Below are 13,551 nucleotides of genomic sequence, written 5' to 3'. Positions count from 1 at the left end.
TAAGTCAATTTAGAAGCAGTGACATTATTGGGGCTTGTTTTTTGTAAGATGGGGAGTAGAAGATTTTGCACAATTTTGAAGATTGGAAAAAATGTCAATGTCTTTGTTAGGATGGTGATGTTACATCCATATGTGGGAAGGGGTTAAATTAAGTTTCTTTTGCAGTTACTACTTTGAATACATAATTCCCTGATAGTAAAGGAAATGCAGTCCGGGTGGACAATGGGAAATTGTGGACTTACAGGAACAGATAATCCTATTGTATTCGTCCTGTAATTTCTTGTAATTTTCCAAAGGAAAATTGAAGAAAACAAAATATATTTTAATTGGAAGAAGAAACTGAAACTCGCTATCTGTCCCTGGCTCCCCCCGTGTGAGAAAACCCATTATCACTCTGTGAGCGTCATGTGCAGCCGATGCCTCCAAATTGTGAAGGCCACGGATAAGAGCGGATACAGCACCAGGAGCATGGGAAGATGTTCAGCTTTGTGGAATTCTGATGGAAAATCACACCTCTCCTGTTCATATACCACATGCAGCCTACAAGCCAAGTCTACAGTCAGTATAATAGGGACATTTAAGCCCCTCCCCCAGACCACCCCTAACTCCCTACAGATCACAGGCCACACCCCTTAATAAAATCACGCACTGAAATAGGGTTTTATAAAATACCCAATATAAAATGTAGAGGACACAATGGGGACGATCCAACGGACCGCTCCCCCCCCCCCCCCCCCCGATTTGTGTCGCGTGAAAACCGCCAAAATCTGATCACGAGCGCAAAAAAACCTTTAAAATCCATTGGCGAGATGTCCAATGAAAGTGAGGTCCGCGGGGCCCTTAGTAAATGAGCCCCAATGTTTCAGGTTCAGCCCATGTGACCCAGACATCCTGTTGGCTGTTCGAATACTAATCTTGCAACATTTATGGGTCCCATGCGCTGAACCTGAACCCCGAACCTGAGCAGGTTGTGATGTCGCTTCCAAATGGGTTGGGTCTGCTGCCAGACCTGGAGATCCGGTGGATTCTCTGGTATTCTGCTTGGACATGCTTGTAATTTATTCACTTTTATAGGACTGTGGGAAATTCAGTTCTGATAGACCCATAGAAATGAATAGAGCATTGGCTGAGCATGAACTCCACTGCTTTAGGCACTTGTGGCTTCTTATGATTGTGGGAATCTCAGAGGTTAGATCCTCAACAACTAGAAATGTATCTAACGTTGATGCACTTTTGAATTCCCATTATTTCGTATCCCTGGACTCAAGTGGCATTGAGGGTCCCAATAATCAAATACTAAGGGGGCATAATGGGCTTAAACCCCTGCATGGAGGTATGGACCTTGCTGCTGGAAGGAACCTCTGGTCCCTGGCAATGAAGCAATAGTAGTGTAGTCAGAAATAGGGACAAGGGTCATCAGTAGACGAGACAAGAGCTCATACAGAAGCAGAGCCAGGAGGAGAAGAACAACATGTACCAGATCAACAATCCAAGGTGGAGCGTCAGGTTTAGGTATGATCCTTAATCAGGAGGAAAGGGGTGACCTCCATGTAGCCAGAGGCACAAGAGCTACGCCCTGATCCATCAGGTCCGCAGCAGAAGATGGGGCTTGGATACAGCTGTCGACAGGAATTGAGGTCTCCCCTGGAAAGTGCTGATGGAATCAGGAAAGGTCTATAGAAGATGCTGTTGAGTATCTTCTTATCCCACAACCTAAATGCAGGAGACACCAAAAGCTAAAGGATAGAGGAGACACACTCCACCAGTACAACATATCTCCAACCTTTCATCTTGGAGAACCAGGGGAATACCGTCATGAGATAATCCCTATCAATACAAGCAGGTAATCCACTAAATAAAAAAGTAAAAATATACAAAAGAATCCCACAAAGACCATGAAGAACCTTGATGGAGACAAAGCAAGGCTGGATACCAGCAGCAATGGAAGCTCAACTTACTGGATCACCGAGGGGCACAAAATTGTACTAACCTGAACCACTTTTCTCAATTATTGTTCCCAGTCTCCCGAGATGTCATCTCATGGTTGAGATATTGTATACTTATCATGTGAGTATCTGTGTAAGAACAGTAACAGGATTCTGCCATTCATGGCTCATGCATGGCCCGGGGGCCCACAGAAAGATTCACATGGTCCACCCCAAACCTGCCTACAGGTCCAGCAGACTTTCCAATCTGAGGCTTTGTGTTCCCTTATAAATGATCTAATATTGGGTGTGTGAGTTTAGTGTCACCATGGCCTTATCTGACAATAACATAAAATTGCCACCAACATCAGTTTCACTTGTGGTTATACACAATTCCATGTAACTACTTCTTAAGGTGTCAGAATAAACTTACATTTATTGGAAAGTGAAATAACTGAGGAAAAAGGGAAGTGAAAAGAACATGGGCCTGGAGGATGGAGACATGATGTCCACTTCTCCTTTCCTAGAGGTATGTGCCAACATAATTCCTCTATAAAACCATGACCAATAATATGGGGGTGGTCGTCCTCTCTGGGCTGAGTCATGGCTGCCTGTTGGGCGCTGGTGTTTGGGTTGGTTTGCAGTCAGTAGTCCAGGGTGAGATGTTGTTGAGGTCAGGATTAGGGATGAGATGACTCAAGTTCAGGTTGAAAGTTCAGTCTGAACCCAAACGACCTCCCCCACTGGTAACACGATTGTGCGTGTTACAGTATAAATATCGCCATCAAAGCTGTCTTGACAATCCTAGGGGAGCGACGATTCTAGAGTAAGGGGCGGCCCTTGCTGATCATGGTTGCTACCGGAACGTGGTGGGTGAGCTTTTGACTGACGTCCGGGTTTGGAGACCTGAACCCACAATGTTTGGCACAGACGTGAATATTGCAGTTCCAGTCGCTGGTCATTGTGCACTTAACATCCTCCATTTTAATGGAAGGCGCTAACCATCCTTATCCCCCAATTTAAATCTGGTGAGGTCAAATGTAAGGTTGGACGGTGGGACACTCAATGGAAAGTTGGCTGAAGGCTTCACTTCTGGTTGGAAGAATTGCATAGATGCTGTCACATCACATTTGGTCTAAATCAAAGGTCACCTGAAAAGTTGTGTGTGGCACCGAACTGTCCTACCAATATATCCATCCCTCCCCATTCTTGGGTCTAAAAAATCTAAGGCTTGTTTCTTGGACTCGCTGGATGGGGGCCTGATAGGGTGTGGCTGGAGACATTGGGACTTATTTAGTAAGGGTCCCGCAAACGCATTTTCGTTGGGTTTCCCGACTTTTCAGGGATCGTGCTGGGATTGTGTCGCACGCGATCTTTTTGTGTTGCAATCGCGCCGGCTTTCACGTGCCACAAATAGGGGGCGTGGCCGTCGGACAATCTGACGGATTCGGACTACGTGCAGGATTTTGCACAATTCAATTTGTGTCGCAAGCCATGCACTTACATACACCGGGAGGAAGATGGTAAACTTTCCTGATATGTAAAGTGAAGCCTCCTGTCTTTTACCTCATCAGCCAGAGATTCCTGTCCATAAAATGGCCACAGATGGCGGGTCATGTGATCTCTATCTGTCCACGTGGGGATTGGTAGGTGCGACAAGCAGTCCAGCAGTCATAGACGCCAAGGTATATCTACAGCACAATTACTGAGGTTTTAGGAACATGATGTTGGCATCACTTATATTTACCAGTATAAATATCTACAATTGGCGTCAGAATCTGGAAATCGACTGGTTCCTAATTCCTGAGTTCAGCAGTAAATGTGCTGAGCCCTCGGATGTCGCCTACATATAAAGTTTTACTTTGTGTTACAGTTTATACTTGTGATCTGGAAGAATGAGGGGGACGGGGCTGATCCTGCTGGGTGAGTGACTACGACTACTATCATTGTGTATAGCGGTGTAGTATATGCCCTCTATGGGTTATACACAGGGATGTGCAATGTTCAGGCTTTTCTGCTGATCTTATTATGTCAGGTTATTGTATATATGAAATTATCCAAAATGTGTCTATGTTTTGGATTTTTTTATGGTTAATTTGAGCAAAGACACCATATTTGTCAGGTTCCCCTGGCCTGGAAATGTTGAACTTGCAAGGAGTGTTAACACAATTTGGGACGATCCTTACAAATTCTGAGTTACCTTTTGCTTCTGTGATAACTAGACCAAAGGTCCCAAGGAGACTTGGCCCAATATACCAGGGGAGCCTCGACTCCACTCTTTAGAGGCCTCATACCCTCCAATCCACTACCAGTCTTCCAATAGGAAAGTCACCAATGCTGCTATCATCTACAAGTATTTACCCACTTCCATTACACCGTCTGTCCATAACCAAAGAATCTATTAGAAAAACATGGCCGCTCTCCATAAAAAAAACCCTCTCCCTGCACCTGTGGGGTGTCCTAGTCAGGAGAGCAGCATAGGACCCAGGGTACTTTAATACTCCCTTTCCCTGTTCCCTATAGGTAGCAGGAGCAGTCTTCTTCTCTTCTCCTCTGTGCAGCGGCTGTACCAGCTCAGGCGCGATGATGTCATCACATTGCGTCGGCTCCAGAGCCACATACAGCCGCTGCATGGAGGAGATGGGAAGAAGACTGCTGCTGCTTCAGGGGGATGGGGAAAAGTAAGTATATAGTAGGTGGATGGTGTTTGAACAGAGGAGAAAATCAATGGGGGGATTACAGAGAGGGTGTTATTATAAGTTAGGGGGCTAGAGAAAAGGGGCTATTTTGCCCACTGTGACTTTTGGCTACTGTTGGGGGCACTGTCACTATCCACTAAAATAGGGCACTGTGACTATTGGGGCCACCGACACTGTGGGCTACAGGTTGGCGTTGTGACTGTTAACTAAAAGGGGCATTGACTATTTGCTACTGTTTTTGGGGCACAAAGACAGGACGGTACAATATGTGTAGCTTTGTGGTTCCCTTAACGGGACAATTGTAATTATAAGGCTACATTCACACTACCAAATGGGGGAGGTATGTATGGCCGCAAGCTTGCGGCCGTACATAAGTCCCCCATAGATGGCAATGGTGCACGTAGGGATACGGTGCCCGTGTTACGGCCCGTACGCCGTGCATTTTTATGGAGAGGGGAGGGGTCACCCATCCTCCTCTCCATCGCGGCGGACATATGTGCCACTAATGACAAACATTCCAGGAGTGACCTGTATTATTATAGACAGTTGTATCAAATGTGTCTCATCCTGGCACCTAAATATGGGTGGGGAATACAAAAGCTCCATCCAAGTGACAGCAGTCCCATCAGATGGGGCTTAAGTGTCCTGAATTTGCCAATTCCTATCTATGCAAGACCCATGTTCCAAATATATGGTTGGTCGGCATCAATCTATAGCTGACCCTAAAATTTGGTGACCATCATGCTTTGGGGGGGCCGCCATTAAATCTTGGAGTAGTGTATTTTCATATAGGCGGTATGGGCCCCGGGCGTGGGCCCCTCATAAGCTAAAAGCCCCGGCCGCCCTTCCATACCGCCTATATGAAGATCCGCCCTTGCTGTTACACAACTCCAGTGAGAAAATTCCATCTCTAGTAGATCTAATGGCGGCCCCCCAAAGCATGAAGGTCCCAAATTTCAGGGCCCTATATGAGGATCCGACATCAGTTTAAAAAAAAAAAACCTATACTCACCTTTCTTCTCCCTGGCCCTGTGTCTCTGTCTTCTCATCTTCCGGCCCGGATGCATCACTATGACAACACTATGACATGACATGGCCGCAACAACGTCGCGTCATGGTGTATGCGCCCAGGCTGGATGGAGAAGACGGAGCCGCGTAGAGAAGACGAAGCCGGGGGGCCAGGAAATAGAAGCTGGAAGGTGAGTATAGATTTATTTTTCTTTCAGGAGAGCCCTGCTGTGGACTTTACATGCCATTTTATCAAGGGGGGGCCACTGGGGTGGACATTTCGTTAAAGGAGACGGTAGTCGGGTGGAGGGTTTCAGGGAATGTGATTGACTTTTCTAGATAGATGGGTTGTCAGAGCAGGTTTGAAGTTCATCAGAACAGTATAAGATTAAGAATATAGAGTAGGACTTAAGTCCTAATATCGGGGCACGTGTTGGTTTGGACACTGGGGGGGCCCTAGTCGTATGAACAGTCCGGGGCCCATGGGACACTTAATGCGCTACTGTGTAACAGATATTATTGGGTATTGTATATTATTAATTATTTTGTAGTTATAGATCTAAATGCCTTTTACCTTTTTTGTTTTTCAGCTTTGCTTTTTGGGTTTACGTGTTCAGGTATGTATGTTGTATACAAAATTATTATTTTATATCTGAATAATATTTAGTGTTCCTATGAAGATGTAATGGGGTAAGAGGTGTTTGGGCCTCAGAGGGGTCTGATATCTATAATCTAGATACAATCAGTTGTAACACAATGGGGCACATTTACTTACTTGGTGCAGTTGCGATCCTGCGGCGTGTTGTCCGACGCTGATTCGTGTCTGCCGGGATTCACTAAGGTCATGCACCCGATATCCTGCAGGTGTCGCTGCTGCGCTGAGGTCCGCCGGTGTTCACCTTCTTCGTCCTGGTGCATGTAAGTGCTGATCTTGCGACACAAATTCTTTTTTAAATTCTGCAGTTTTTCCGAATCTGTCGGGTTGTCTCGATGGCCACGCCCCCCGATTTCTGTCACGTGAAAGCCGGCGCCGATGCGACACAATCCGATCGCGTGCACCAAAATCCCGGCGCAAAATTCAGCGCACAATGGAAATATTCGGGAAACCCTACGAAAGTGCAGCATTCGGACCCTTAGTAAATGAACCCCATTATATACAGATGTCTCTAGGACTGTATCAGTCTTCTGTATTGTGTCTTGTTTGTGTCTCTTTTAGACCAGGACTTCAATGTGACGCTGGTGAGCGGGAGCAATCGCTGTAGCGGGAGACTTGAGGTGGAACATGATGGGGAATGGGCCACCGTGTGTGACTATAACTGGAGCCGGCTAAACTCTCGGGTGGTCTGTAAGCAGCTGAAATGTGGCCCCCCGGTAAACTCCATGCAGTGTGGGTTCCTGAAGAAAGGAAGCGGCTCCATCTGGATGAATGAGGTGAAATGTACCGGGGGCGAGGCGGCTCTGTCTGAATGTCCCATGTCCTCACTCACCAAACACAACTGTGTCCACAAGAACGATGTCTGGATGACCTGCAGAGGTGAGGCATCGCTCATAGTTACATTGTATTAGATTGTCCAGTTCAATTTGTGATAGATAATAGATATATAGAACAATTAAAAGGAGTTGGATGGATCGATTGACTGAGACACAAGTGTGAGTATACAAATATGTATATTTTTGGGGAGGGGGGCCCCATTCAGAAGTCTGCTATAGGGCCCTGCCTCTCCTAGTTACACCCCTGCATGGATAGATAAGACGAATATGAAGAATGGATAGTTAAAGAGATACATATGAGATAGATGTTAGATAGATATATTATAGAATTAGTAGATAGAATGGGCCACTGTATCAGTGTTCTGTGCTCAAGTCTCGTTGTTGCGCCAGAATTATCACAAGCTACAACCATCTGTGATGAGTTGAGTTCCTGCTTCTTATTAATATCTTTACTTTAGGCGCAATTTAGGCGCAATATTAGATTCGGGCTCTTACATGTCATCCTGCTACAAGCTCCTCTCTGCTTCTCTCCCGCACCCCAGCATGAGAATGACCCCCACAGCAGCACCCAGGTGTGTGACACCCTGCACCCAGTGACCTCCTCAGCAGGGGCTTCTCCTTGAGGGGATCCTCTGGTGCTGAGCTTCTGCTGCCCCCCCTGTAATTCTGGCCAGTATCCCACTCAGACGCCAGTGTGCTCATCCTGCTACATGGGACACTTCTCTGTCCTGTCTGCAGCTCTAACACATTTCTCTTCTATGCTGCTACACGGGACACTTCTCTGTCCTGTCTGCAGCTCTTACACATTTCTCTTCTATGCTGCTACACGGGACACTTCTCTGTCCTGTCTGCAGCTCCTACACACTTCTCTTCTATCCTGCTACATGGCTACACTTCTTTGTCCTGTCTTTCTCCGTCTACCTGATCTTCTATCTTGCTACACGGGGGACACTTCTCTGTCCTGTCTCTCCCCCTTTCCCTGCTCTTCTATCCTGCTACACGGGACACTTCTCTGTACTATCTGCAAAATCCTGCTAAATTCTCTTCTCTCCTGCTCTGAGCTGAGGCTTTTGCAGATTGTTTGTAAATAGAAGATCATAAACTGTAAACAGAGGCTGCAGGTAGTGTCTGCTGAGCTCTGCTGCTGGGGATACACTGTTGTGCACAAGAGCTCAGTGCTGCTTCTCAGTTTACGCCACCTTCAGGCTGGAGAGTTTTTGCACCTAATTTGCGCCCTAATGAACAAGTTGCTAATGACAAATCATTATTAGGTGCAGAAAAACATCTGGATTGGTAGATAAATGAGGAAAACCTGGTTATTTTTGCTCCGCAGCTAGTTTGGTGTTTAGTCGCAAAACTGGTGCAAAAACAGTGCAACACTATGAAAAGGCGCAAAAACAACAGAAAAAACAAGTGATACATGTGGCCCAATGAGTGCTGCTTATTTTTGTTTTAAATAGATATGAGATAGAGAGAAAGAGATAGATAGATAGATAGATAGATAGATAGATAGATAGATATTAGATAGATAGATAGGAGATAGGTATGAGATAGATAGATATGAGATAGATAGATAGATAGATAGATAGATAGATAGATAGATAGATAGATAGATAGATAGATATGAGATAGATAGATAGATAGATAGATAGATAGATATGAGATAGATAGATAGATAGATAGATAGATGATAGATAGATAGATAGATAGATAGATAGATAGATAGATAGATAGATATGAGATAGATAGATATGAGATAGATAGATATGAGATAGATATGAGATAGATAGGTAGATAGATAGATAGATAGATAGATATGAGATAGATAGGAGATAGATAGATAGATAGATAGATAGATATGAGATAGATAGATAGATAGATAGATGATACAAATATAGATATAATTATTGTTACACAGATATAAAGATACATAATTCTATGATGTCATTTGTGGACTGTACGTGGATGACTTCCCTCTTATCTCCGGCACTAGAACCCTTTGAGGTCCGGCTGGTGGACGGGCCCAGCAGATGTGTAGGGAGGCTGGAGGTCTATCGTGATGGCCAGTGGGGGAGTGTATGTGATGACCACTGGGATGATCGTGATGCCAATGTTACATGCGCTCAGATAGACTGTGGGTCCTGCCAGCCGTACAGGCGGAGGAGGAAGAGATTCGGCCAATCACGTGGAAAAATCTGGATGGATGATGTTGAGTGCCACGGAGATGAACCTTCACTGGAGAAGTGCGAGCACCGCGTGTGGTCCTACCATGACTGCACCCATGAGGAGGACGTGAGTGTGTACTGCACAGGTGAGTATACATGGATACCTGGTGTAACTCTTATACACAAAGTGATTGTGTGCAGATAAGTGGATACAAAACGTATTTATTCTCTATTCATTTCTATGCATCTGCAGAGCTGAAGAAGGCAGGTCCTCACCCAGCTGTGTTCTTGGCTCTCTGCATTGAGCTGCTTTACATTAAGCAAAAAAATAGCAAGCATCTGTTTGAATGCTACAGCATAGTAGGGGGAGGGGCTTTAGAGCAGTTCAATGCAGAGAGCACAGAGCACAGCAGTGTGAGGACACACCCCCAGTGCATTTGGAGAAGCTACAATCCTGGAATAGACATCCATATTTCACTGCTCTGCTTCTACTAACAGTATTAAACAAAAGTACGATTATACATCTCAGCATAGACAATCCCTGACACTGTCTACAAGAGCTAGCAGGACAGCAGTGTGAGGGTACTTGTAAAAGCTACAATCCGGGAATAGACATCCATATTTCACTGTTCTGCTTCTACTAACAGTATTAAACAAAAGTATGATTATACATCTCAATATAGACAATCTCGGACACTGTCTACAGAGAGATAACAGCACAGCAGTGTGAGGGCAGTGTCGGACTGGCCCACCAGAGTACCAGAGGATCCTCCGGTGGGCCCCTTCTCAACCCAATACTGAACCCCAGAGGTCCATCAGAAAACACCACAATTTTGAGGCTGCTAGAGTATATTTCCTGGGGGATGATGAAGAGTGGGCCCCCATTTTGATTTTCTCTGGTGGGCCTTAGGAAACCTAGTCCGACACTGTACAAGGCTACTTGTAGAAGTTACAATCCACATTTCACAGTCCTGCTGCTACCAACAACATACACATAGGTGTTATTTCTCCAGGGACAATACATAACACTCCCAGCAGAGAGCGCAGAACACAACAGTGTGAGGACACTGGAATATACTGGAATATAAATTCTTATTTCACAGTCCTGCTGCTACTAACAACCTACACAAAAACCTGATTCCAAATCTTTTCAGGGACAATACCCACCAGTGGTCATAACGGCTGATAAGAGTTTTCCATTGTAAGATTTCTAAACCCCCATGACCCTTGTGATATCAGGACGCCCGCTTTATGTTAGAATCCATGGGATGAGAATGTCTGACGTTCAGGCGCAGCTGGAAATATTGTCTGTGTTTGCAGCATATAAGATGAAGTAATCCGCTCTCTCATCTGATGCTCGGATATTTCTTCATGCTGGAGACACTTACACATTGCTACAGCGTGATGTTACCAACGCCGAAATACTCCAGAGAGCGGCCAAAAGTGATGACACCAGGAGGGCAGCGCCAGCACATGGAGGCCAAAGCATGTAAAAAAACGGAATAAAACGCAGGAAAACTAGAACAGAAGCCAAGTCTATAATAATTCTGTATATAATATTATATAATATTACACTGTAGTGAGATATAATACTGAATCATACTGTGCTCTAGGAGAAGTTTCCTACAATACTAATAGTCATTGGGCTCTTGCTGATCTTGAGACCCCCCAGGCCCTGGCACAGTGTCATGAATTAGGTGCATGGGCTAAATACACCCAAATTGTGTATTGCCTGGTCTGTAATTACCTTGGCTATTAGGATATAATGACATTTTAGAGCTTCTATATACAGAATAAGGCGAAGCATAAACAAATTACCAGAGCCCCTCTGTGCTGTAGCTTCACAGCCTGTTACAGTGAACAGAACATGTCTCATCCAACTCCCTGCTCTCTCCATGCTTTTTGAAAGTTTTTTTGGGGCGTGTCAAAAGTAATTAAGATATGCTCTGGGTTTTACATGAAGATGCCGAGGTAAATATATTTAAATGGCTACATGCAAAAGGTAGATTTCCTTTAACGGCCTGTATCTCTAGTTCTATAGCCCAAGCCTGATGTAATCTGGAAGATGACATTCTTATCTTTAATTTGACACCAGAAACATCTTTGTAGGTGCTATAGAACTGAAGTTAGAAGTGTCTGAATTGACACTCTCCAGCAGCCTCAAAACTAAACTCATCTCAGGCAAAATCTGACTCTTCTCTGCTCATTTTCACATGACTTTGGATGATTTTTTTTTAAATAAAAGGTAATATTTCAGGAAATGCCTGTATCTCTGGTTCTATAGCTCAAGCCTGATGTAATCTGGAACATGACATTCTTATCTTTAATATGACACCAGAGGCATGTTTCTAGGTGCTATAGAACTGAAGTTAGAAGCGTTCCCTTGCAGCCTCTAAACTGAACTCATCTCAGGCAAAATCTGACTCTTCTCTGCTCATTGTCACATGACTTTAGATGAGTTTTTTTTAAATAAAGGGTGTTTTTTCAGGAAATTCTAGAAAGGACACCCTACCCTTGTAGGTTAGTAGTTTAATGGGGTAAAATCTGGTGAATGGAATATTACAGATTTATTATTATAATGTATTTTTCTATTTTAAACCACATGGCTATAACCTCACTATTCTTACAGGGTGAAGCAGGAAGACGTCTCACATTCTGGAAATGTCTAAAGCTTTCAGTGGCAACAATGTATCTTCCTCTTAGCCGATTCTTTGTGCCGATACTGTCTGTATGTACTGAGCAGTGACACACAATACACTTATACTGTACATGTACTTACCTTTATATTCTGTATCTATTAGTCATTATCATAAAGTCCTTATTATTAGTGGGGTCTAGGACCTAGAAGAAGACCCTGGAGTCAGTAGCAGGGGCCTCGCTCTTACTAGAGGCTCATTGGTCTAATGCGCGTTGGTGTCTCCATCTAAATCCCGATCGTTCCTTTACTCAGAAATTAAAACTTGTAGACATCTTTTTTTTATCTCTTCCATGTTTTTATCTTTTATCACTTTTTAGCAGATTTGGGATTATTAAATCTCTGGGTTGTCCAGGCTTCATGGAATATAGTCCCTGTTTTTCATGCCTTACCTTAAAGGGATGGTCCCAGAAGTCACATAATCAAGGGTGTCCCTTCAGTTGCCATACAACTCTCCAAACCAAAGTTGCAGTAGTATCTTCCCTCTATAATCCTGTTCCTTTAAGAGGACCTTTCTCCACCTTACACATGGGGAGGTGAACATTTTTGTTGTAGCCCCCATGGTTGCTGAGATATCAGTCCCAGTATCTGACCATTATAATCAGTAGTGGATTATAATGGAGGCGATTTGGGTGGTAGCCTGGGGCCCAAGCCTTCTAGGGGGCCTATACACCAAATTATATACTGAGAAGGACCTTCCCCCATGAAATCCTCTTACATCTGTTCCTGCTCTCAATACACATGTACACAAGAACAGGACCTTTAAAGGTCCAGAAACCACATATTGAAAGCAGCAGAAGGGACACATCCCCCACTCTCCAGGATCTTGGTTCTAGTATCAGATGTAGAAGTGATTCCAGACTTGTAGGGGCTAAAATATTCATACAGCCCAGGGCCCATGGTGGTCTTATCCGCCCCTGGTTATAATCTTCTCCTCTGTAGCAGGACTTCCAGCATCATAGCTAGCTGTTATGCCAAAAGTCTCTGTGGAACTACACAGCATAATGGATAGCGATCAGTCCTGCATTCAGGGCTGGCACCAGCACTGGGAGTACCTGGGCAAGTGCCAGGGCCCAGAGCTTCTGGGGGGCCCACATAAGGCTTTACATAAGGAATCCATGAGGGCAAGTAGGGCTGTATCTAATGAATTTCTATATGGGATGAGGGGGGCTTTATATATGAGGGGGCTGTATATAAAATAACCATGAGGGGCTGTTTGGGATGATAAACTAGGGAATATGTTAGGGACCAGGAGACTGTTTTAGTTTCAGAATTTTTATTTCCGCCACCTGAGTTCACTGCAAGGGGGCCCACTAAGGCTATGTCGCCCAGGAGCCTCCTAAAACCTGGAGCTGATCCTGCCTGCATTATCCGTATTTCATACCCAAATATTTCCGAATGGGTCCCATACTGTCCCTCACTTAGCATTTGCACAACAATCCGGAGGACGCGGTCACTAAGAAGCGATAACAGAGCCCCCAGAGCGTGCCGCGGGCCATTGATATAAAAAGGAGGAAAAAATTGTATAAATTGCAAAAAAAAAAAAAAATTTGAAGACCAAACAACAA

At 44.5% G+C, this 13,551-nt stretch overlaps 1 protein-coding gene across 1 annotated transcript; it reads left to right on the top strand.

Annotated features, from left to right (window-relative positions):
- Window positions 1–3,798: 3,798 nt before the first annotated feature.
- On the top strand, window positions 3,799–12,272 carry LOC140116802 (CD5 antigen-like). Its single transcript, XM_072133239.1, has 5 exons — window positions 3,799–3,848; window positions 6,223–6,249; window positions 6,849–7,166; window positions 9,117–9,434; window positions 11,918–12,272. Exons 1-5 carry the CDS (start codon window positions 3,821–3,823, stop codon window positions 11,920–11,922), a joined length of 696 nt encoding a protein of 231 aa, XP_071989340.1. The 5' UTR covers window positions 3,799–3,820; the 3' UTR covers window positions 11,923–12,272.
- Window positions 12,273–13,551: the final 1,279 nt, after the last annotated feature.

Source organism: Engystomops pustulosus, chromosome 1, assembly GCF_040894005.1.
Source record: "Engystomops pustulosus chromosome 1, aEngPut4.maternal, whole genome shotgun sequence".
NCBI lineage: Eukaryota > Metazoa > Chordata > Amphibia > Anura > Leptodactylidae > Engystomops > Engystomops pustulosus.
The sequence above is the reverse complement of the archived record's forward strand: the minus strand, read 5'-3'. Positions and strand labels throughout refer to the sequence as shown.